Source organism: Sciurus vulgaris (assembly GCF_902686455.1).
Source record: "Sciurus vulgaris genome assembly, chromosome: 1".
NCBI classification, from domain to species: domain Eukaryota; kingdom Metazoa; phylum Chordata; class Mammalia; order Rodentia; family Sciuridae; genus Sciurus; species Sciurus vulgaris.
Window position 1 is genome coordinate 148,281,485 of NC_136461.1, and position 27,160 is coordinate 148,308,644.

A 27,160-nucleotide genomic window follows, 5' to 3' on the forward strand; every position below is an offset into this window, starting at 1 on the left:
GCAAAAATATCTGTGAAGTAGTTTTTAATAGGCTAAAATAGAAATAAATGTGGTATAATATGTAACATATCCTTGTATGTGCTGAAATTACAAAAACCTACATAGCACATAAGTGCACTTAACAGGTAGTGATACATATATATATATAACTTCATATATTTAGACTCAGGAATCTATGGATTAAAATAGGCATTTCTGTTTACATAAAACTTACATACTCATATGTAATTTACACAAAAATAATTTAAAAGGTATTGCTTATACTACTTAAACTTTTAAAAAGTAAATAAATTTTATGTACATCTTCCAAATAAGGCTGCATATTTAGTAAACAATGAAGTAATTTTTTACTTATTTATATTTCAATTGCCAAAGCCACAAGAACACTTAGGCATGCAAATTATTTTGTGGATATTTAGAAACAATCCAGTCCAATTTTATAGTTAAGAAAATTTAATTGTATTTAGTAACAAAATGGAAAGTAAAATAAAGGAAATGATTCCAAATTTTCATTGCTCATAGAGTAACACAAAGCAAATTGATGGTGTGCTATAGACATGATCGACAAAGAGATAAAATACAGTCCAAGGTTAAAAATGTGATGCACCACACATATGTATACGATGTGTGTGCATATATAGGCATCTATGTAAAATAAAACTAGTCGGTAATATAACAATAACCTAGTAACATCCAGCAGCTAACTAATGTGTAATACTGATTCATAAGTCAAATTACCTAAAGGGGAAATAGAACAGCAGTTTAACAGATTTGACAACTGAAATCACAATCACCTAATAATGAAGCATATACCGATGAAGAAACGTGGTGCAAAGCAAACAGTGAGAAGGCAGACACTCACCTTCGGTGCCATTGGGAGTCATGGAATTACTATTTATATGAGAGTTATCGAGTTTGGGGCCACTGGGGGATTCACTACTACCACTCAGACGGCTATGCGGGCTGGTTAGATCCTGCATTTCCATAGACCTAAAGACAAGAAGCCTTCCATTTGACAGATGTACCAAATTCATAACACCGCTATTTAATGCGCTAACGACTTGACACCTTCTTTGAAACACACTCACACAAAAGTCCCATTGTATCTCTTTTCTTAGACTCAAAATAGTTCATTCTGCATTTTGACTTCAGTCATTCTTTCACTACCTGCACTATTAAAACTTGTCACTTGCTCTACCTATCCAGCCCAGCATTCACAAGTTCTTAAAAATCCTTTTGTACTTTATTGTATCAAGTCATAAGGTCTAATTCTAGACACTGACATCTATTTTCATTTTTTTAAAATGCAGTCATGGTTTTCTTTCTATATTAAAAAAAAAAGAAAATCCCCAAAGGCATATTTTTTTCCTAAAAAAGAAAGGCAACTATGTAAACGAGTATAATAGAAAAAAAAAAAAAAAACACTTTTCTATGCAAGATTTCATCTAATAAATTAGCACTAGGTACTCCCTTATAATTTACCACCCAATTGTAATTTAATGGGTCTCCAAACCAAATAAAACACTTGAAACCTATAGTCTAGTGACAGGGAATGAGATAGTCCTGATGCATGTGTTTACTCTGGCAAACTACTTAATTGTTCCTCTGTTTCCCTTGAAACAAATGCAGCATTAAAACATTATGATGTCGGCTCGCTTGTTTGCTTTGTGGATTACATACAGCGTGCCCAATTGAAAAGGGATAAGGCCAACATACAGTGAGTCCCTATGAGCATTAGCACTCCGGAATACCTCAGCTGTCACTGAGGGAAATGAGGACAATTCTACTTCAATGCTACGATCTGCCTACAATTCTGCACATTTTACTATATAAAACAGGCCAGTTGTCCCCTGAAAGGTCTCAGACTCAGCAGGTACATATTCTGAAGAGGTCCAAAAGTCAGTTTCAGAGCTAGATTCATATTTAATACTTTTATTAATGAAGAAAGGAGAGGACTTAAAGTCACTCAAAACACGTCTATATACTGCTTTCTGACAGCCACATTTTAAATGTCTGAGGCCCACTCACTTAAATTTTATGTGCTTTTCTAAAAAATAAATAAGGGGGGCGGTTAATGTTCCATATATGAAACTGATACTATTTGCTCCTTATCCCCACCAGATCAATAAAAGGTATGGTCATTTTAATTGAGAGGCTAAAATGACTGTGGATATCAGTTTTTTCAAACACCTTTAACATGAGCCATTTTACTTCTGCAATAAGTCTTTACTTCCTCAGTCTTTACTTCTTCTGAATTCAAACTGGAAATGATTTCAATTCAGTTTTTCTTTCCTAATTCCCATTCCACATCCAGTTTTCCTAACACCAGAAAGTATATCCCATAATCATTTTCAAACCAAGGCTTCTATTCCTGTCCTACATACTTAGACATTTTTTTTTAATAGGCACACACACATAAATTGTTAAGTAATTGCCAACTGAGGCTGTTGCTATTAATAGAAATAATTAAGAAATACTAGACAAAAATAGGTCTGGGTCACAGAAAGGTAATCTACAAAAAAGTCAAATATCAACAATATCCTTACCTGCAACTTGAGGAAACAGCAACATCTGAACTGGTTTGAGATGTTTGCACCTGTGGTCAGGGGTAAAAAATTAGAAGCTGTTGTTACTGCGCTTCAGTGTCAGCTCTTAATTATACAGAGCACATGGCTGAGACCGACAATGCTCTCTTTTAACCAAAAGAGAAAAAGGAGGATACTGCTGCAGTGAAAGGCATATTGTCTTTAAGTTGAGGTCTCAACTGTTGTTTCCTCCTGCAGGTCTATCCTCCTCCTCCCCTTGTCAGGGGGGAAGGCAGCCAAATGACGGGATAGTGATTCATCACTGGCCTATGACAGCTGCAAACGGGATTACCCCTCCCCCAATCAACATGCAAAGCAGCCTTGCCCAGGCAGCTTGGAAAAGGTGCTTGGAAAAAAATAGCTATTAACAAAATGAGTGTGTTCAGCAGCAGCAGTTCAAGCAATAATCCCCCCAGCATCCTCAGAACCTCTTTCAACCTCTGTTATCACCAACTGAAACAGAGTTCCCGCCCACCCCTTTGACTCCTGACAGTTTCTTATCCTTATCATGATTTGCTCCTGCATTTACTATTTGTCATTTAACATTTACTAAAACAGCTCCTAGGCACCTTTCAGGCAATGCAGGATTAAGGATAAATGGCAAAAGCAAGTTTTCTTACCCAAAGTCACATCACTGAACAATGTGCTTGTTTACCCATTCCAAATTAAAAAGTCAATGAGTGCTTATGCGGCTCTGCCCTGAACATACCAAAGTAGTCAGATTTTTTTTGGGGGGGTGAGGGCGGGGGCGGCTAAATTCCTGTCTTTTAGACTGAAAAAGAGAATGGTAGTTGAATTGCCAATTTAACGTCCCAGTTAAGCCAGCACTTTAGTATCTTTTGTTTCTAGATGAATCTGTATTTGGGGACTTCACTAAGCAACTTCACTACTGTGCTGGTTTAGTAGTCACTGCCCTACTGCCAGAGGCAGCTCTAACTGCCAGCAGGTGACAAAGCTCAGGTGAGCTAGGCTGCTGCTGGCTTCCTAGCTCAGGCTAACAACTCAGGCAGGCAGGAAAGAGCATTCTGCATAATATTTAAAAGGGCTCAGAATTCCAAATCTTTGATGTGCATTTTCATTCAACCTGAACTGACATCAATTAGGGCCACAGAACAAAGATGAGAGCTGAAGCATCTCAAATGACATTAAAGTTACCCAACCAAACATCTTCTATTGAGTCCTGTTATTTTTTAAATTATGATTTATGAAATTAAGACACTATCTTGCTAGCAAGAATAAAGCATATTAAGGTCTAAATGTCTCGTTATAGCATTATGTGAAATTTCTCTGTAGGGTTTCTAGAATATGTACAAGACAAAAAGCAATTTTTTAAAAGATGCTCGAGTGTTAAGTAGAAATGGCATGTTAATGCCTGCAGATGTGCCATTCTCTGATAACAGATTTCTGCAATTTTGTTAAAATTAAATGTTCCCACACAAGATTAAATGGTTGCCTTCAAAAACTGGAACAATATACCTCAAGGATAAATTCCCTTTTTCTCCCCCGCCCCCCCCCTTTAATACACCTGGAATAAATTATAGGTGAGAACTTAGTTTTAAGAACTCTCTTGGTTTAATTATGTGAGAGTATGTAAAGCACACTTTCTGTTAAATGTTAAAATCCATTTCCATTTTAACATTAGCTAGAAAGCATAATCTTGGAAATAAAATTTTAGTTTCACTGTGTACTTTGAAATTTTGGTTATATTTGAGGTTTAACCTGTCATCTAAATTTAAAAGTCAAACAGTTGTTAATAAATAAATAAATAAGAATAAAAAAAACTTCCAGGATTGTTCTAACAGATTTCCTCATTGAAAAAATTGCATTTCACAACATATTTCTTTTATGCTGGTGCAACCCAGTCTCTACTGTACTTTCATGCATTACAATTTTTGAAAGTCCATAGCCATGATCTTCATTTCATTAAATATACTTCAGATATATTCTTTTGGGTCTCAAGGATTATTTAAACCATGTGTTGTGTGTTACTGTATTTAAAAATGACTCTTTAATCAAAATAACTTTAAAACAACTAATCCTCACTTAGGCTGGTCAGCTGAATCCACATCGTGGTCCAGGAAAAATAAATCTACTCTCAAGAATGCGAATGCAGACAACAATTAGACACAGATGTGAGCAAAATTAGTTACAGTTTACAAAATGCTACACTTCACATGCTTTTAGTTTTTTATGTGTAGTACAAGATTACAGTTCAGTAAGGAAACATACTCTTATAATGACTTATCTAAAAAGAACACCTATTTCTGATTGGTGTTGATTTTCTCTCATGTTTAACAGTGTCTATAGACATTTCTGTATCATAAAGGTCTCAAAGCACAATGTGTTTCAAAAATAATTAACTAGGGATATTTTCGTCAAAAGAGAAAAGAAATATTTCATGATTTCCACAGACGTGCTGGTAAGCATTCAGTAAGCTCACATTTTCTGCTTTACACTCATAAACTTAATATTTCTTGTCATCTCCTAATCTGGTATTTTTAATTCAAATACTTCTATGAGTGTAGAAATATTTCCCATTCCATTATAAAGAGCCATCTTACATTACAGTGAAGTCATTTCACTTTAACGCTTTTAAAAACTCTTTGTATGGAATACACATAGTAGCATACTGACAGAGTTGTGAAAATACAAAGAGAAAAGATAGCAGAACTCCTTAGAATTTAAATTCAAAGATCCTCAACTAGTAACTTTGACTTCTGATTAGTTAATGAGGTCTTTTAAGTTTGCCTTTTTTTCTAATTAAATTTATAATTCTTCACAGATGTAACTTTTGTTGATGTTCAATTTGTCTCTCTCATTTTGTTAAACCTCACATAGTACTTCTCCAATCCATTGAAGAGCCACATTAAATCTGTTAATACCATGCTCTTCAGCCCCAGAAATTATTTCCAGAAGGCAAACTTGCTTTGAGAGATCATCAAACAAGACTTAAGGTACACATTTTATCACATTTTCCCTACCACAGAGCTCAGGATGCAGAGCAAAATTCATGACTTTTGCACTGTTTATTATACTTTGCTAAATTACAAATCAAAAGCATCTGACAGAAGATCATGTATGAAGCCAAAAAGTTAATAATGTTCTGTGAAAAGTAAACTGTAAATGGAAAGGGATTCTAAATCTCAGCATCACACAGCAAATAAAATGTAGGTACTTGTCCAAATTATGGGTTCTCCATAGGCTTTTTTGCTTGCTAGAAGCAATTTTTATAAAATGACTATAATTTAAAACTTTTTTTTCAAACTGAAAAGAAATTTTCAAAGTGAAAGTACTGAACTTATCTAAATAAATAGAGTTGGCAGGCGAGCTAGTTTTGTCCAACCACAGATCAACCTGAGTACTCCCAAATTTGAAAGACAATGACAATTTTCTAATAAGAATGCATTTTACAGGGAAAAAAGAACTTTAGCCATAATTCTGCTTTTTAGACAGAATATATTCCTGCTAAAATGTCTCCTCAATCAATATTTCCAACTGTAGGGTCAGGCTGTAACGAAAACCTCAATTTTTAAAAGAAAAACCTAACCCTAAAACTGAAATGAACTTGCAGGGAGAAACAAGTTTTTTAAATGTCAACATTATATTTTCTTCTTTATCAAAATCTCCATAAAGTAAATGCTTCAATGCCCTACTGATTACTTAAATATCCTATATTACTTTTTGCAGAATCTGGTTTAAAGAAAATGAGAGTCCTTATGAAACCAAAAACAAGTATTTAAATCACAGCATTTTATTTATAGCTTTAAAGGATTATTTTTCAAAAATAGCGATTATTGAAAATGTTAAGTGAAACACTTTTGATATCTGATTAAATAAAAGTAACTTTATTCTCACTGCAAATTTTTCTTTCCAGTGTATTCTTTTGAAATAGATTTCCCCACTCGAATGGAAATTTTCTTTTGAGAAAATCATTTATCATATCTGTGAAACTCACATAGCAGTTGACTTCCATTTGGCACTCTAAAAGTGACTAGTGGCTCAATTAGACTTCTATGTCTGTCACCGTGAAGAATTTTCAGACATTGAAAATCCATGGTTGCTTGCTCACTTAGTGAACACTTTGGGCCTTAGGAGAATTTAAGATGGAGAAAGTTAAATATCAAATGTTTGATCATACAAAAGCATGGCTATTCATGGGTGCATGTCCTCAAGTCCCAAGCAGGAGGGCAAAGACTCACACAAGTATAAAATAAAACCTACTCTGAAAGAAAGATTATAAAACCAACCCCAAATCTATAAAACTACGCTATATACTTAAGTACCAAATTTTTGTACCCCTTGCTATTTTGAGAAATGAAACAAAAATGCTTGTCTAAATTCAATGACAGCTCTGAATTTGGTGAATTCTTGCAAATGCTACGCTTAAATGTGTTCAAAACACTCCCCCCAAAGAAATATAAGACCACGAGTCATTAGCAATTCATATACTGATTTTGAATGGCAAACATTTTAAACGATAATTTAAAAGTTTAAGAATCTAAATGTTTAACTCCAGTGTCTATTCAAGTCATAAAAAGTGCCAATCCATGACAAATACATTAATTGGGCAAATGTTTATTGTAATCACCTTTTGAAGATGAGCCTGTTTAATGTAAGGTTTGGGAAATTTGTTTATTGAAGCAAAAGGATTCTTTGAACAGCAGATATCAATTGTTATCTGTTGTCCATTCAAAGGTTAAACCTCTCATTTTTTCATATTAACTTGTACTGCATAGGAAAAGTCATCTATGTGTTATAGTGGATGGATATATACCTCACTTAAATCTCACACAATATTTAAGGCTTGTGCAGCAATTCAGAAGACATTCGAAGTAATCTGCTTACAGGACTATGGCCTTGCATACTTATTTACAGAGATAGCACAAATCATTGTTAGCAATTAATTTGTAATTATCTCTTAATGATCCTAACTGCTCAGATAATTTGGGGGTTGAGAATTATACTTTTACGATGGAACCCTGTGGCTGTTAAAGTATTAGGCACAAAGTGTCATCATTTTCCACATGCCATAGTGTTTTTCTTTTTAAAACAAATCAAAACAATAATAAAAGCGCTCCTGCTATCTCGGACTTTGCCCACAGGACAGCTGTTGTCAGTCACCACAATTTTTCAAACAGTCCGCTTGTACTTACAGCACTTACATCTGCCGCATCCACCCGTTTAATGTGCTCCTCCGCGTTTTCTGGTTTAGCAAGCTTCCATTCCTGACATAGTTTTGCTCCGGGGAGGGACGCGCGAGGGCTCCGCGGCGCTCTCAGCGGAGCCGCGGCGCTTGTGGAAGCGGAGCGCGGGTGCCGGGGAAAGCCCTGCTGCGAGGGAAGGCGCCCGGGCGCTGCTGCAGGCTCGGGCTGCGGAGCGACTGAGCGAAAACCCTGGCCCCAGGAAGAACCGCGCCACAGTGGACGGCAACAGGAAGGCTTACAGTCGGAAGTGGCACTGGAGAGTTTCTACCTCGCCCCAAACTCGGAGCCATCAGCTCCCACCGTTCTGTTGGGTAACAGCTTTGCGCCCTGCGCTCTTTCCCCACCGAACAGCAGCCACAGATAGCATCTGAGAACTCTAGACAAAGAAACAGCAGAATCTCATCCCTCGATTTGTTTGCGCAGCCTTGTAGGTCTGCCCATGAAGCCTCGGGGCTTTTTTTTTTTTGTTTTTGCAACGCAAACCACAGCTATTCTCTTGTCCTAACCTTATTGGTTTAAACGCAACAATTGAAAGGAACACTGCTCTGTCTGACTCAACCTAGCTGCTTTAAAAAAAAAAAAAAAAAAAAAAAAATTTATTATGTAAATGAACGCGCCCCACGCTATCTGAATAAACAGCTGTGTGAGAATAACTTCTGTGAGACCCTGTCAACACACGCACATCTCCTGCCGCAGTAGCTCCCAATTAAGATCTTTGGGGAGTAGTTAGTTACACGTTATCTTTTACACTTTTCCAAAACTTTTTTTCAGGCCCTGAAACTTGGGGAATCGATACTTTTCAGATTTTTTTTTTCTTCCCCTCCTAATGTGCCTACCTACTAACAGGTCTGGCGAAGAAAAAAGTGGAATGGCTGATTCCACGAAGTGGGGAGAGAAAAAGCAAACGTGTAAGCTATTATCACTTTAACAATGAAAGCCTGACTCATGATTCTGCAAGGATTTCTAGGATGGCAAGTCTTCAATGAGCAATTCTTTGGATACAAACCAGACAGTATTTCAGGTTCATATTTTTAAATTATTTTTGAGAAATGATTCATTTCACCTAGAACTTTCTTTACAGACCGTTCTTAAAAAAAAAAAAAAAAAAAAAAAAAAAACTCAGAATCTATGTATGATAAGCTCTTAGATTTACCTTAGAAAGTTGAGCTTCAGTTAAGATATCATGCTTTATGCAGATAAATGACTTCATTTATAAGATCAGTGACGTAATCATTATGTTGATCCCAAATATTTGAAGAAGGCATCACTTATGTGGACTAATGATTATATTTTAATTGACCAGCCCTATACCATAGTTCAAATACAAATGTTTATTCTGATACTAGTTACTCATCATAATCGATTTGCACTCTAAAATAAAATCTTTATACCCATTGACTATTTCTTAAAACCGATTAGTCACTATAATACTCTTCTGTGTTTGGAATTTTTATTAAAAAATCAAAGAGCCTTTTTAAGGCTTTCACCTTGGTATGAAAACCCTCTTTAAAAATCACAGTAAAATTTTAAATGATCAACAACTAATAAAGCAGATAGGCACAGTCTTTACTTTGCTAATTTGTAAATGAAAGCACCATTTTGATGCAAACAAAACAAAATGAAAAGCTTCTAATGACCAAAATTCAATACAGACTTTACTTCTCTCTACCCCTCTTGCCAAGGATGCCTGTCTAAATTCCTCAGAAAAGAACACTTTGTCAAACCTAAGAGACAGCTTAAACTGCAAACTCACCTAGGATTTCATTTTGCATAGTAGCAGCAAGGAATCATGGGCTAGGCATCTACCATATTTGGGAAGCCAGATCAAAAAACAGTTGATTGCTATTGGATCTGTTCCTATATACAGCAGAAATAGAATTACGTTACCACCTACAGGACTAGAAGTATCAGTTATTCAACATGCCAAAGTATTTATGCAGAAAACAAAATAGAGTCTGTAATGGAGGTTTCCAGTATTGTCAGATAAAATGTAGTGTTACATTATTTCAAGCTATGATATCAAACACCCACACAGTGACTGCAATCTGATTTATTACTAAGCTCCATAAAATATAAAATTTGAGGTGCTGCTTGGAGAATTAAAACCTGTTTGAAACTTGCATTCAGCTATTGTATCCATGCTTCCTGTAGCCTAAAAATTATTTTAGATATACAAGGCTATAATGTTATTTTTCTGATTCATGAAAGATTATATTGGCAAATCCAGAATGCATAAACAACATGAAGTCAAAACAGAAGAAATATCGTGTAAAATATATCACCTTTACATCAAATTAGTTGTCTGTTTATAAATTTATCATATTACATGTGCTTTTATGTTGAAATTCAATTATTTTTTATTTATATAATCAAACAAAATGCCATTAAAGACATGATGCATGTAATTATGAAGAAAATTATGAAAAGCATGATGAATTTAATGTGACCACTAATTGATGTGATATAGCTCATGCTTCATAATAATGTGGCAAAGAGCTTCGTCACTGGCTAAAAGTAATATGCATGTGCATACTGACCACTTTCAAATAGTTCTTTTTGCTAAAACAAATCAGATGAATTAAAAATAGTCTTGCGTTTACTTATAAATTTTGTCTGGTAACTACTACTAAATGTCAAATATACAATAATTACTATTACATACAACCTGAACCAGAAAAATAAGTTATTCTATGATAAATAATCCAAATTTAAGACATTATTAAAACCCAGTTTTAAGTATCCTGTTAGCTTCCTATTTTGAAATTTCACCAACTACAATTACATAGTAATATATTCTGAAGGTTCAAACTGTTCCCTAAACACATTCATACAGATTGAAGAGAACTTAGAAAGGTTTGCTATTAGTAAAATTAGATAATAGTAGGAAACATTACTATCTGATACTTGCTGCAAAAATCTTAACATGTAAGTACATGAATGAGAGCTTTTAGTTTTCCGATATGCCTTTTCCCCAATAAAACAAAAATATACATATAATTTTATCTGGAAAAGGAAAACACTAGAAATATTCAACCATAATGAAATGGTCAAGTACACTCAATAAGACATGAAGATTTTTCTTATTCGTACCTCCTAGCAGGTTTTATCTGACAGAGCTAGCTGTTGCCTGGATACCTGCATGGTTATATAGAAGTCTGCAATTTTGATAGAAGTTTTCAGTACTTTTAGATTAGAAGACAATTCTAAATAAAGGCATAATTACAAAAATAAAAAAAATGTCCTTAATTTTTTAAAAAAAGGACAGATATAATGGACTCACCAGAGCAATCTTAAAGGTAACTTGGAACTTTTCTAAAACTACTTGAGTGAAGCATTGACTAACCAAATTAAACATAACAAATACGCTGAGAAAACAAAGGATGAAATACAATGTGATTCTTTCCATTTTCCATTCCAGGAAGGACAATAACATTGGTAAATTGTTGTGAAGTTTTTAGTCAAGATGTATTTTTCTTCTATTTGTGTATATCATGAAATAATTTTCGGAATAAGCATGAATGCTATGACCTGGCCCAACTGTTTACTAAATTTCTCTGCTCCTAAAATTCTTCTGAGATGCTTATTTTTCAAGAATAGTGGTAGAGCAAACTGCAAAGTATAATTAGAACTTCTAGACAGATGCTTTCTCTACAAAAGCAAAATCTTAGTCATTATTTCTTTTACATTATTAAAACTCATATCTGGAAAGACAGGACATTTTGCAATTTGAACTGCTCTAAGTAGAATAGCAAGTGAAGTATTCCACAACACTGTACTTCCAGTTCTTCTGCTACCTGATGAGTTTCTTTTTCTTGTGGTCCATGCCACCTTACTACATTTGTGGCTTCTTTCTGGAACCTTTGGAACCGTCCTGGGTGGGTGAGATTTGGCTACCTGCTGCCTTCGGAATGCCCATTTTCATGACCTGCACTTTCTCCACCGGCATGAGAACTACAAGGAGGATCCTGCTCTCTGTACCCTTCTGTTGAAACGCGACCAAGTAAAACATCCTCTATTTATTTTAAGAATGATATTAAATCCACCAAACTAAATGTCTACCTGTATTTTGCTAAATGCTTTCCATTCAAACTCCAACATGAATAGCTTTTAACAGTAAATTTAAGGAGGCAATTACTATTAACTGTACTATGGAAAGTTATTTTCATAAATATTATGGTCTTTATACAGCACAAATGAAAATAGAACCTATTTCCTGACTTCCTAATAAGTACATTGGTTATTACATATGAATCATAACCATTTATTTATGTAGGGTGGAGAACTTGTTATCCTATATAGTAATGACTGCCTCTAGGATGTTTTTTAAAAAAATTATTATTCTTAATAGAAACTGTGAGTAGCACTTCTTGAAACTAATAATGATGATAAGAGCAGGGACAAATTTTTCAGAAAGGGGCATGAGATGGTATAAGGACTTTAAGAAAAATATGACAAAACAGGTTTTCTATTTAAGAATCAACTGATTCTCCAAAATGGCAAACACAGTTAGTTTTTCTTTCTCTGTCAAAAATATGTAAATAATTGGTCTTGGAAGCATATGTTTAATCTCAGCAATAAGCTGTTTTGCCTTCTCACACTGTAAAAGGGATTTCTGTTGACATGAAGCAACCTAGAAAACCCAGGTTGTCTTCTCTTCAAGACTTTTTCTTTTTTTCTCCAAGCCATGGGCAAAACCAATCTTGTCAGCACCTCCCAGAACATGTAAGAGGATCTGGAAATTCACTTTGTGTTTTCCAGGTTTCATGACAGCTGGTTCACAGTTTTTAAATTCTTCAGATACGATGAATAGCTCATGGAGAAAGGAAAGTCGTCTATTAAGTGCATTTATTAAGCACTTACTATGTGCCAGGCACTGTGCTAGGCATTTAAGCATTTATTAAGTGCTTACTGTATGCCAGACCCTATGCTAGACATTTGATCTACTTTTTAAAAATATGGGTGTTTATTTCCCCAACTAAATTGTTTGTTCTGGAATCTGTCTCATTTTTCTAGCACCACGAAGGTCACTTATAAACAGCAGATGGAGCACTGGGACATTAATGACCCCTGGTTGTATCATGATTTTGGAGCAAGAAATATCCAAGATAGTAAGTACAAAAAGGTGTGTGATCTATTGAAATGAGATATGTTGAATATAGACAGATGGAGAGATAAATATACATTAAAATGATATATCTATATATCGATATATATCAAGCTTATATATATTAATGTGGAATAGACATAATCACTATTACAATATCTGATTATTCATAAATGCATTGCAAATTAGTTTACAGACTCAAAAATAAAAGTACATTAAATGGTCAATACAAAAAAAAATGTGAGGAATCCTTAAACTGAAATTATCAAATCAGAATTAATGTTTTACTCATGATTTATAGGAAAAGGTGAATTATATTCCTTAAAGCACGGATAATAAGTATCCCAAACCTTTTCTTTATACTCAAAGGAGAGCCTAAAGTTCTGAGTTTACACCAAGCAATGACATAAATAACTTGCTTCACAGTTAATATCAGTTCTTCCCTTTTGCCTTCCTTGACTTGAGTTATACCGTGGGATACACTTTGATCATACTATATACAGTAAACACTACTATACAGTAAACACTTGATTTGTTCACTGACAGAATAATTATATTCAAACCACACTCCAAGTTTCCAGATGCATTTGGAGGTGGGGGGGCATCCCCAAATCTAATAACCTATAGAATTTTTTTCTTCCTTCAAGTAGCATTAAGTTTTTCTCCCTCTTGCCTCCCAAATCGGGAGAAAAAGGGTAACCTTTAAAGCTGTTCTAGACAGAAGGTCACAATTCAAAGGACCGGTAACTTAATCCAGTACACTGCAATCACATTGCTATTGGAAACACAATCAGAAGCAGCCTTATTCTACTGTTTTTGTTCAGCAACATCAATAGGTGTACAACCTGGAGGTTTCTCTCCACTGTAAAGTTTAGCTAGCTTCATACTTGTAGCAATCAAGTTGCCTTGGGGCCTTGCATTTTATTTTACTCTGCTGTGGCACCTGGAAAAAAGGGTAGACTGGCCCATTACCTACTAAGAAAAACAATAGCTTCAGTTCCAATACTTAACGAGAAAACATACCTTTCAAGTACCAACATGTAACTAAAATTAAATGTATTTCAGTCTTTAGACGCTCATAATTAACAAAAACACTTACTTTAGGTGGTTTTATATAGTGAGTATTATCTGATTATTTACATTTGTGATTCAAACTGTTAAAAAAAAAATCTAAGTCTGGAAGCATCTGCTGCTCCTTTCAGGGACTCTGTTTTAATATCACTGGTGTTCTGGTTTAACTGAATACACGATAGATAGGGATCTGGGCTTTAATGTGTTATAGTATTTTAAATTGTAAGATTCTTAAAAACAATGCCCTGGTTCATAGGGAGTTACTGTCCAGTGGCTTTTTTTTTTTTTTTTTTTTTTTTTTTTTTTTTTAATCAATACAAGGAAAAACAAATAGTTTACTAAGAGGTCAGAGTGCCCGTGGAGGAGCCCTCTACTGCATGATTCTCATTGACAGCCCTGCTGAAAGATCCGCAAAGCCCCCATTAACTTGGGCCTCCTGGGATGGCTCTTCACTTTCCTTCCTGTCCTTGCCTGGGAGGACAATCCTCCCCCTCCAGCCAGAGTGGATGCAGAGGGCTAAAGGAAGTGAAGGAAGGACGGGACCAAAACAGGACAAGACAAGAGAGAAGTTATTCATGACAATAATCAGAACACTGCCCAAGGATTCCAGGCCTTTTTAAAAGAATGAAGACCTTTGGCTTAGAAATTCTAAGGGACAAAGAGAATAATTTTAGATATACAGACTTTCTACATTAAAAATAGATAGTGCCATCACTGGTGTTGCTGTGTTTTTTGTGAGGAATCATATCTGATACATGTAAAAATAAACACATATATGGATGGTCTAACTCCTCCCAAACAGATTCAATCATGATTAATTATAAAGACTATTAAAGAGGAGAAATTACACCTGTAGGTTAAAATTTAGATTTCCCCAAATCATGCCCATTGCCAACTTAAGAATGACTTAAACATGAAAAAGAAAATAAAATTGGGACATTTCATAGTAACATCTTTCTGAAGCAGCATATGACAAGCCTGATTTCCTATTCTATCTTTCAGTATTCTTGGATTTTATATCTATCACTATTTTAAACTATTCTTTTCCTTAAATCTGTAGAATTATTAACATCTATCTACAGTCAAGGGTATATACTAGATTAAAACAAATACACTGGAGATTCACATTAGCTCTAATCTGGCTTTGACATTTTTCTGTGATTTTGTTATCATTTACTTATCCTCTCAATTGATAATCTACAAACTGGCTAACTATAAGATAGATGTAAGGTTAGGTCCCCTTACCAAAATGATATGAGAAAGAGTGTTTACTGCTCTGGTAAAGCTCACATGGACAGTAAAATAGCTACAGCAAACTGAATGTCAAATCATTTAATTAAATGAGTAGGAGAATGAATGCCCAGATAGGGCGCGGTGACTTCAGAGTTAAAAGCAACTCAGTAAACTTAAGTAGGTTCTCAGTAAATGCTGCTTAAATTAATTAATACATGTACTCTAGGCTACTTGATGGAACATGGCCCTGGTTTGTGAAAGAAAAATGATTTCTCTGAATTTTCTTTCCTTCTATTTTTTTTCTTTTTTTCCTTCTTCACATTGTTTTATTTCCCCCCTATGGAAATTCTAAAACTGAATAGACTAGGGTATTATCATCATTCATTCTCATTTTCAAAAACATAATGAAAGATGGTGGAATGAGACAGACATCATTACCCTACGCACATGTATGATTACATGAATGGTATGGATCTACATCATGCACAACCAGACAAATGAAAAGTTGTATCCCATTTGTGTACAATGAATCAAAATGCAGTCTGTGAAAATAAAAAGACATAAAGTAAATACTTTTAAGGAACAAGTAAGTCATTGGAACTGTGCTAGGAATTTACCATCCTGCCAACAGGGAACAACCAAACTGCAAGAAAATTAAGAAATTAAAACAGACCTGAGCCTGGTGTGGTGGTCCACAGGAGTAATCCTAGTGGCCTGGGAGGCTGATGCAGGAGGATTCCAAGCTCAAAGCCAGCCTCAGCAAAAGCACAGCACTAAGCAACTCAGTGAGAACCTGTCTCTAAATAAAATATAAAATAGGGCTGAGGATGTGGCTCAGTGGTCGAGAGACCCTGAGTTCAATCCCCAGTACCAAAACAAACAAACAACAACAACAACAAAAACAGACCTGAAATCACTGTATTCAATGTTAAGTACTTGAGTTACACAGGAAAATTGAATAAAAAGCTAAGGTTCAATAGTTTTTAAAAGCTACCACACATGCTGACTCACAATAGGAGGAGGCTGAGGAGTGAGGTTCACCAGGTTGGACAGGGGGACTGGGGGAAATGGAAATGGAAAAGACAGTCGAATGAATCATATATAACTTTACTATGTTCATATGAGAATACATGACCAGGGTAACTCCACATCATGTACAACCACCAAAATGGGAAGTTACACTCCAGGTATGTATAATATGTCAGCATACATTCTACTGTCATGTAGAACTAAAAAGAAATTAAAAAGGAAATAAAATAAAAGCTACCACACATTATACTTTAGCTATAACTAGTTAAGTACTGTTTTTTAAATATCGGTTTGTATTTCCCTTCAGCATTCCCAACCAAAACATTCAAAAAAAATTGTAGGGCTGGGGAGATAGCTCAGCTGGTAGAGTACTTGCCTCGCAAGCACAAGGCCCTGAGTTCGATCCCGAGTACCGCAAAAAAAAAAATTGTAAACAATTTTTAAAGGATGCACAGCATAATGAAAGTGTCCTTAAGGGAACTTTATGTCTAGCTTACAGAAATTCCTCTTTGTAGATGTATGAGCAATGCTGTCATTTTTCAAACTTTGCAACCTTTGGGCATTCAAAAGTTTTTTGGGTAACCATCAAGTTAGTTAGTTGGTCTGCCAACCAATAATCAATCATTCAGGAAATATTTATTAAGCATCTAGTATCTGCCATGTACTGGGAATGCCAAATGAAGCAGTCAACAAGGCAGACAGAATTTGTGTCATTAAGGAATTTAGGTTATCATGAGTGCACCAAAGAGTATAAATTAATGGCTAAACATAAGTATTTGTTTTTCTTTTTCTGGAATCCCACTAAAGTACCAGTAAAGTGATTTTTTTTAAAAGCATAAGTCATTAAGGACAAAGAGGGCAGGCGATGTGAAAACAGTAACAAATTAGAAAAAAAAAAAAAATAAATAAAGCAGCCGGATCCTTAGTGATTGATTTGGCAGTTCTGAGAAAGTTGTCTCCAAAATGACAGTGAGAAAAACTGAAAAACAACTTAGTATATACCACCCCTACCTCCCCCTACCATGTCTTTAGATGAGGTCGTACCAGGTACTTCTGTAAGTGATAGTAAAAGTACAACTAAAAAAAAGAAGATTGGGTACAAATCAGTGTGAGAAGCAGGTAGATCCACTCTCCTCCTCCACATAGGTAATGCAACAGGTAGACTGGAATGAAGGAGAGGCCTTGGAGGGGGTTGAGGAAGGGAATGTGATATTGGCAACAGGCACGTAGAAACACATTCACACACTGAACCCCAGGACAGCCACCTCCACACCCTCCCACCATTACCTTTTCCCCAGCAGGGTTCCTAGAACACTGTCAGCCAGATCTAGCTCATCCAGGTGAGTGCCTAACCAACTTCACTAAGAATTCTGATACATTCAAAAAGAAAAGTCTGAGATATTATACCTGGGGGTCTTCCACTCAAAATAATCACCTAAAGTAAAAACCGTGGTCAGCAACTCCTTATCCATCAACCAAGCTTAAAGTGCCCCACTCTGAAATATGAATCATAAAAAGTATTATTAGGAGTCTGAGAAAAGACTCTTCCAAGAAATGTAGAAATCAAGTGAGAAAAGCCACTTGCAGAAAGCAGAGATCAGACAAAAGCAAATGTCAGTAAAATAAAATAAACTCTCACAAATATCCCCAGAGGAATAAGAGAAGATACTTCATCCATGAAAGATAGGGAAATAATAATAATAAAATTTTTAAGAAGAACATCCAAGAACAAAATAGAACCCTTGGAAATAAAAAGTAAGATAACAGAAATGTGAAATTCAATATGGTTTGGAAATAAAATTGAGGCAGTTTCCCAGAAAAGAGAGCAAGAAAAAATGGAAAACAGGAGAGAAAATAAAGACAATACAGGAAAATGAGAAGTTGCAGTCTTGGTAGTCCAACATCCAAATAACTGGAGCTTTAGGAAGAAATTTAGACAAATGGTTTTAAAATATCTTCTCAGACATAAGTTTTCAGATTGAAAAACTCAGTGAGTACTCAACAAAATGAATCAAAATAGATCCACAGCAATGGCTGTTACTAAAATGTGCAGAACACTGGGGAAAAGGGTGGTCTCCTTTCTACAGAGAAAACAGATCATGCATAAAGCATGGGCCATGACTTAAAAAATTTTAACTGGATCCTGTGTTTCTAGAAAGTAAAAGAGTAATGCATTCAAGTTTCTTAAGGAAAAAAAAAATCAATCAAAAATTTTGTATCCCACCAAAATTTTATAACAAGTAGAAAAATTAAACATTTGAATTAAATTAAGGACATTTTCAGACATGTGAATTCAAAAAAACTCACTTCTCAAGTATCCCTTCTCAAGAAGCTAATAGAGAATAGGTTTCATGAAAATTAGGGAGAAAATCTCCTTTACAAAATAATTCCTCCAAATAGAGATGAGAATAATTCCCAGTGATAGTAGGAAAGGGAAGCTCTAGGATGATAGCTTTCTCTCCAGATTGGAGAAAGTCAAAAGGTTCCAGGAAAGTTTTCATGGAGATGAATGGAACTGACAGAATGGACTGATACATCTGAACAAATGGAGAAGAGAGTTAAATGAACAGGAGAGAGCATGAAATTGAATTATTAAAAGGAAGAAGCAAACAATTCAATGTCACATCAAAAGACTTACATACCATGACCAAGTGGATTTATCCCTAGAATGTAAGGTTGATCTAACATTCCAAATCAATCATTGTGATACAGCACATTAGCTGAATTAGAATAAGATACATATTATGATTGTATAATTATATCAAAATGAATTCTAATGTCATGTATAACTAAAAAGAACCAATAAAATTATTAAAAATGCATAATCATCTCAATAAGTACAGGAAGAGCATTTGACTTTCTCACATAATAAAGACCATCTATGAAAAGTCTAGAGTTACCATAACACTGATGTACAGTTACATATCACTGGGGAAAAACTAACAGTTTTTTCCCTAAGAATGCTTCTTCTCCTTCTGTCTGTCCAACATAGTACTGGAAATACTAACACAAATAATCAAACAAGAAAAAAAAGGTATCCAAATGAGGAAGGCAGAGCTAAAATTATCCCTATTTATAAATGGTAAGAACTTACAGTTAGAAAACACTAAAAATGTGACCAAAAAATCCAAAAAACTGTTATAATATGAACATAGATGCAAAAATTCTCAATAAAATCCTGAGAAATCACTTACAAAAACAAATTCAAAAAATAGTGCAACATAATCAAGTGGGGTTCATCCCAAGGATGCAAGGTTGGTTCAACATATGGGAAAATAGGAAACGTAATTCATCACACCAATAGACTTACAAACAAGAATCATATAATCCTCTAAAGATGCAGAAAAAGCATTTAACAAAATACAGTCCCCCTTCATGTTCAAAACACTAGAAAAACTAGGGATGGTAGGAACATACCACAGCATTATAAAAGCCATATATGCTAAACCCAAGGCCAACATAATTCTAAACAGAAAAAATTGAAAGCGTTCCTTTTAAAACCTGGAACAAGACAAGGATGCCCTCTTTCACCACTTTTATTCAACATTGTCCTTGAAACTCTAGCCAGAGCAATTAGACAGAAAAAAGAAATTAAAGGTATACAAATAGGTAAAGAAGAACTCAAACTATCACTATTGCCGAAGACATGATTCTATATTTAGAAGATCCAAAAAAATTCTACCTGAAAACTTCTAGAACTAACAAATGAATTCAGCAAAGTAGCAGGATAAAATATAGGTATAAAATCAATACCCATAAATCAAATGCATTCCTATACATCCAGTAATGAATCCGCTGAGAGAGAAATTAAGAAAACTACCCCATTCACAACATTCAAAGTAGCCTCAAAAAAAACTTGGGAATCAATCTAACAAAAGAGGTGAAAGTCCTCTACAATGAAAACTACACAACTAAAGAAAGAAATTGAAGAAGATCTTAGAAGACGGAATGATCTCCCATGCTCCTGGATTGGCAAAATTAATATTGTCAAAATGGCCATACTACCAAAAGCATTTTACAAATCTAATGCAATTCCTATTCAAATACCAATGACATTCTTCATAGAACTAGAAAAAGCAATCATGAATTTCATTTAGAAAAATAAGAGACACAGAATAGCCAAAGCAATTCTTAGCAAGAAAAGTGAAGCAGGAGGCATCACAATATCAGATCTCAAACTATACTATAGAGCTATGGTAATAAAAACAGTATGTTATTGGCACCAAAACAGACAGGTAGACCAGTGGTACAGAATAGAAGACACAGAGACAAAACCACATAAATACAGTTATCTCATATTAGACAAAGATGCCAAAAATATTCGCTGGAGAAAAGATGGCCTATTCAACAAATGGTGCTGGGAAATATGGAAAGCCACATGTAACAAAATGAAATTAAACCTCTATTTCTCACCCTGCATAAAACTCAAAGTGGATCAAAGGCAGGCACTAGAACAGAGACCCTGCAACTACTAGAATAAAAAGTAGGCCCAAATCTTTACCGTGTTGACCCAGGATATGACTTCCTTAACAAGATCTCTAAAGTACAAGAAGTTAAATCAAGAATCAATAAATGGGGTGGATTCAAGCTAAAAAGCTTCTTCTCAGCATAAGAAACAATAATGTCAAGAGAGAGCTTACAGACTGGGAGAAAATCTTTACCACATGCATCTCAGATAAAGCATTAATCTCTAGGATATATAAAGAACTCAAAAACTTAACACCAAAAAACCAAATAATCCAATCAATAAATGGGCTAAGGAACTGAACAGATACTTCATAGAAGAACAAATATAATCAGTCAACAAATATATGAAAAAATGTTCAACATCTTTAGCAATTAAAGAAACATAAATCAAAACTAAGATTTCATCTCATCCCAGTTAGAATGGCAATCATCAAGAATACAAGCAACAATAAATGTTGGCAAGGATGTATGCAGTACACTCATACTTTGCTGATGAAAATGCAAATTGGTGCAACCATTCTGGAAAGTGGTATGGAGATTCCTCAGAAAATTTGGAATGGATCCACCTTTTGACCCAGTTATCCCACTCCTCAGTTTATACCCAAAGGACTTAAATTCAGCATACTACAGTGATGCAGCTACATCGATGTTTATGGCAGCTCAATTCACAATAGCTAAACTATGGAACCAACCTAGGTACCATTCAACAGATGAATGGATAAAGAAAATGGATGGAATATTACTCAGCCTTAAAGAAGAATAACACTATGGCATTTGCTGTTAGTAAATGGATGAAGTTGGAGAATATCATGCTAAGTGAAATAATCCAAACCCAAAAAACCAAAGGCCAAATGTTTTCTCTGATATGCAGATGCTAATTCACAATAAGCCGGTGGGGGGGGGCATTGGGAAGAATAGAGTTACTTTAGGTTGGATAGAGTGGAGTGAATGGAGGGGAAGGGATGGGGGTAGGAAGGATAGTAGAGTGAAACAGACATTATAACCTCATATACATATAAGACTGTATGACCGATGTGATCCTGCAATATGTACAATCAGAAAAATGAGAAATTACATTACATTTATGCATGATCTGTCAAAATGTATAAATGCATTCTATTGTCATGTACAACAAATTTGAAGAAATAAAAAAGTTTAAAAAATAGAAAAAATCTACAAAAATTTTTAAAAACTGTTATAATAAACAAATTCAGTGAAGTTTACAGGACACAAAATCGACATACAAAAAGAAACTACATTTCTTGTAACAGTAATGACCTATCTGGAAATAAAAAAAAAAATCCCATTTACAATAAAATTAAAAAGAACAAATCAAAAAGAATGAATTTCTTAGAAATAAATTCATCTAAAGAAGTAAAAGATCTATACCCTGAAAACCATAAAACATTAAAGAAATTGAAAAAACACAAAGAAATGAAAATATATCTGTGTTGTAAATTGAAAAATTAATATTTTGAATTTGTCCACACTACTCAAAGCAATCTACATATTCAATGTGATCTGCATCAAATTCCAATACTGTTTTACACAGAAATAGAAAAAAAAAATCAAAAATTTATATAAAACCAAAAAAGACCCTGGATAGACAAAGAATCTTGAGAAAGAAAAAGTTGGAAGCATCACACTTCCTGATTTCAAATTATATTGTAAGACTGTAGTAATAATCAGTTCTGTCATAAAAACAGACACATAGATCAACTGAACTGATTAGAAAGTCTATAAACCCAAGCATGAAAAGTCAACTAGTTTTTGAAAGGCTACCAAAAAGACACAATGAGAAAAGGGTAACTTTTTCAGTAAGTGGTGCTGTGAAATCCACACAGAAAACAATGAAACTGCACCCTTATCTTACACCATGCACAAAAATCAACTCAAAATGGATTAAAGACCTAACCCCAACACCCTCAAACTGCTAGAACAAACCATTGGGGAAAAACTCCTTGACATTGGTCTTGGGGATGATGATGATGATGATGATGATGATGATGATGGTGATTTTTTTGGATCAGACACCAAGAGCACAGGCAACAAAAACAAAATACAGTGGGACTATATTAAACTAAAATCTTGTGCACTGCAAAAGGAACAATCAACAAAATGAAAAGGTAGCCATTGGTTTGTGAGAAAATATTCACAAACCATAAATCTGATATGGGGCTAATATCTAAAATATACAACCAATTCCCATAACTCAATAGCAAAAAACAAATAAACCAATTGAAAAAAAAAATGGCAAAGGACCTAATAGATATTTTCCCAAAGAAGGCATAACAATTGTCAACAAGTGTATGAGAAAAATGCTCATAATCACTAATTATTAGGGAAATGAGAATCAAAACCACAATGAGACATCACTTCATCCCTGTTAAGATGACTATTATCAGAAAGCCAAGATAAAATGTATCAGGGAGGGTGTGGAGAAAAGGAAACCCTTCCTTGTATGCTGTTGAGGTTCCCGTGTAAATTGGAACTGCCATGCTGGAGGTTCCACAAAAACTAAAAATGGGACTATTGCATTTTTAATTTTTTGAGGCACTGCTATACCATTTTCCCTGATGGCTCTGCTAATTTATATTTCCACTGACAGGGTATAAAAATTTCCCTTGACCACATCCGCATCGGCATTTGTTATACTTTGACATATAACATTTGTAGATATTTATGATATACAATGAATAGATAGATATCATGGCATGTTTTCCAGCCTTCAAAAGGTAATCCTGCCATGCGTGAAAATGTGGATGAACCTGGAGGAAATTATGCTAAATGAAATAAGCCAGACAGAAAGCAAAACATTGTTTGACCTTATTTATATGTGGAATTCTTAAAAAATTGACTACATAAAAACAGAGAGTAGAATAATGGTTACCAGGGCTACAGAGGGGGAGAAAGTGGGGTGGGGGAGTAGGTCAAAGGGTACAAACTTGCCATTATAATAGTATAAATACATCTAGAGATCTAATCTATCTCATGAGGACAATTAATAATACTGTATTATATAGTGAAAATTTGCTAAGAAAGTAGACTTTAGTTGCTCTTTACCATATCCAAAAAAGAAAACACACACACACACACACACACACACATTCATCCATCTTTTTGTGCACATTAAGTATATACAACTAAAAAAATTAGAATACTACAGGCTGCAGCTTATTGGAATACTACAGGTTGCAGCTTATGTATTTATGCAAACACCAAAAGTTATTTAACAAAAATTGGGAGATACCCATACTGGAAGGATGTCGACTGCCAGTGTTGGTCTGCATACGTGTTGGGGTGGGAGTGAGATGAAGGAGAGATACATCTTCATTTTCCATAGTGACAAGTAAGTCGGTAACACCTAAAAATGGAAAATTAACAAAGAACTGCCTAATAACATTTGGAATCATAGCATAATAACATTGGAAAAACTAGAAGAGGTTTCTCTAGGAAAGGACAAGAAGATGAAAGGGGGGTAGGAAATCCTACTCCCTTTATTTATAGAACTATTTGACTTCTAAAATTATGTACATACAATTTTATTAAATAAAAATAGAAATAAAAATATTCTGTTTCTATGTGGGTATTTGTGTGTGTGTGTTGGTTATGGATAAATAGTTAAATAAATCCAGGTAAAATTTGGTAGATAAGACATCAGCGGAAGCAGTGGGTACTAATTTAGTCAGTCAAGGAAGTCCTCTGAGGAGGTGTCATTGAGCAGAGACCTAAAGGATAAAAAGGTAATGTACTTGAAAAAATTGAAGGGGAGGCAGGAAGTGGGACATATGAAAGGAACAGCACATTCAAAGGAACGAGCTTGGCAAGTGCAAGGAAAGGAAATGTGGATGATAGTGAACTAAAGAAAGGAACAGGCCTAAGGCTGGGTGTGGGGCATGGGGCACTTAGCTCTGGTAGACTTGGGATTTCCTTTTAGATAACAGAATAGTACTGAGATGTAGAGATTATATTTTTCTTTTGCTTGCTTGCTTTTTTGGTTGTTGATTTTGAGCAGAAAAGTGACATGACCTGATTGATGTGTATGCAAGATTCCTCTGGCTGCTGCATGGAGAGTAAACTGTAAGAGAGTAGGAAGAAGTAGGAAGGCACGTTAGGGGTTTGGTGCAGGAGGTGCGGATAAGAAGTGCTGGACATCTATCTATGACTAGATTTGTCAGGGTATATTTTGGAGCCAACAGGAGATGTAGATTGGATGTGGGTTTGAGGCAAAGAAATAAAAATTAAGAATGACTCCAGTCTCCACATAAGCTGCAAACACCACTGATTTGACTTTGATTTCCATTCATTTCTTCCTTCTGCTTTCTTGCTCATACAATAACATGACAAACACACAGAGAACCTGAACGATCAGTGTCTGAATTGAAAGCTGAGTGAAAGTCTTTTCCTGACTATCTTGTCCAGCTTTCCAGTGCATCCTTTCCTCTGCCTACAGTCACTCTTCACTCCTTTCTGTCACCTACATACACAAAGCTCTCATTAGTGCCTGTTTCTGTGTTTGTGTTTCTCCATACTCACCAACCCGATAACAAATGTTTTTACCTCCTTTTTTCTATTTAATCAACTTTTTATCTGACTTCTGTCTTTGGTAGTCTGGTACTTGGGTGACCCCAAATGAACCATGACTCTCCCACTTCTAGGTCTGGTGAATAAGCAAGTATGATGCAGGCAGACATCTGAATGAATGGTGCTTACACACTGGGGCTAATTCTGGGAATGCTGACCCTGGACCTAGCCATAATGAAAGAAGCCTAAGCTAGCTAAGCGGTAGAAGAAAGGACAGCCTACCAGACAGCCCACCAAGGGACAGACATGAGTGAGAAGCCACATCAAATATTTCAGCCCTATCTACCAATTGTCAGAAATTGGGGGAGACCCTAAGCAGTACCAGCTGATGGGTCTCCCATTGGAGTACAGTCAACCACAAAACTGTGAGCAATTAAATAGGGGTTGTTTGTAATGTTACACTACATAACAAATATACCCATCACTACACTGAAATTCTTGCAAAAGTTACAGATTGCATGCACATAATCAAAATGAATGGACATGTTCTGTATCTTAACTGTCTTAACATGCAACAATTTTATTGTAGTAAAATATGCCTAGCATTGTGTTTACCATTTTAACTAGTTTTAGGTGCATAGTTATGTGGCATACTAAGTATATTCACATTGCTATGCAAACATCACTACCATCCATCTCCAGAAATATTTCATCTTCTCAAACTAAAACTCAGTACCCATTAATCACTAACTCCTCATTTTTCTCTCCTACCAATCCCTGGTAATCACCATTTCAGTTTTCATCTCTAAAAAATTGACTATTCTAAGTACTTCATGTAAGTGGAGTCAGACAACATACATCCTCTGGTGTCATACTGAAGCATCTTGGTTTAGTCTTAGTTATAGCATCTGACATTGCTAGTTATTCTCTCCTTGAAATGTTATCCCCATGAGGTCCTATCACAAAATTCCCTTTTGGTAGCCTTTGCCCCATTTTTTCTGCTTCTTCCATCTTGGTCTCCTTTGAGAGCTGCTCTTTTTCTATTGACTCCATTTCCTTTTCAAAGCCCAGCTCCCTTAGCAATTTTCTCCTATGTGACCCTATTCCTATATATGCCTCAGTTAAGGGATAACCACAGCACCATCTCTAATATAACAGAGTTAATTTTTAAAAACTAGAAAGACTCCCTAATGTATTTTTTTCTGCAAATATGACTCCTCCACACCCCCCACTTGTCACAGGCTTTCTACCACTAAAATTAGGCTTTGAGGCTAGGGCAGGGAAGGCAGAAGATATGATGTAATGGAACTTCTTCAAGACCAGAAGGAAAAGAGAAAAGCCTTTCAGTCAGGGACACCCATTGCTAGAAATGGAAACTTCTATAACTAGTTAAAGCTGGGTGGGCTTAGAAAAAAGTGTCCATGAGAAAGGAGACTAATCCTAAGTCATGGATTCAGATTTGAATCTCTTTATAGTGTAAACTCAGATCCCATGAGTTGATAAAATCAGATGGCCAGTAACCAACTAGTAACCTTACCAGGTATGAAGTGGTATTCTCCTAGGATTTAGTAAGATTATCAAAATCCCAGGAATATACAGAAATACACGTTTAAGAATAAAGAAATGTATATGGGATTTTATTTCACAATAAAATGTAAAATGTAAAGAAATTAATGAAGTAATTAGAAACCTTTATTATTGATAATTTAAGGCTTGAGGGAAGATTTTTGACCATAATTTCGAACAGCTAAATGAATTGGTTAATGAATTAGTGTTAATGTTTTAAAAAGATCAAATTCATGAGTTAATGAAATTAAGTAAATTGAAATAATTACTCTTATTTTGTGAAAAATAAACAGGTTTATTTGTGTAAGGATTTCTATAAATTGATTTTAAGCTGTGGGATTAACAAGTAAACCTGGGAATTCCTTTCTATACATAAA

The 27,160-nt window shown here is 35.0% G+C and overlaps 1 protein-coding gene across 11 annotated transcripts in view; it reads right to left on the reverse strand.

Annotated features, from left to right (window-relative positions):
• The window catches only part of EYA1 (EYA transcriptional coactivator and phosphatase 1), a 314,781-nt gene that overhangs the window by 148,349 nt on the left and 139,272 nt on the right, over positions 1–27,160 (reverse strand). For 5 of the 11 annotated variants that reach the window (XM_079111719.1, XM_079111717.1, XM_079111718.1 and 2 more), the window contains exons 3-4: positions 2,547–2,596; positions 863–990 (exon numbers count right to left, since the gene is read on the reverse strand). The exons of 1 other annotated variant lie outside the window; for it this stretch is intronic. In XM_079111719.1, coding sequence (XP_078967845.1) covers positions 863–990; positions 2,547–2,596 — 178 coding nt within the window. Of the gene's footprint in view, positions 1–862; positions 991–2,546; positions 2,597–7,738; positions 8,050–27,160 lie in introns of those variants that run through there. 5 more of the 11 variants (XM_079111722.1, XM_079111721.1, XM_079111715.1 and 2 more) reach the window with 4 other exon arrangements.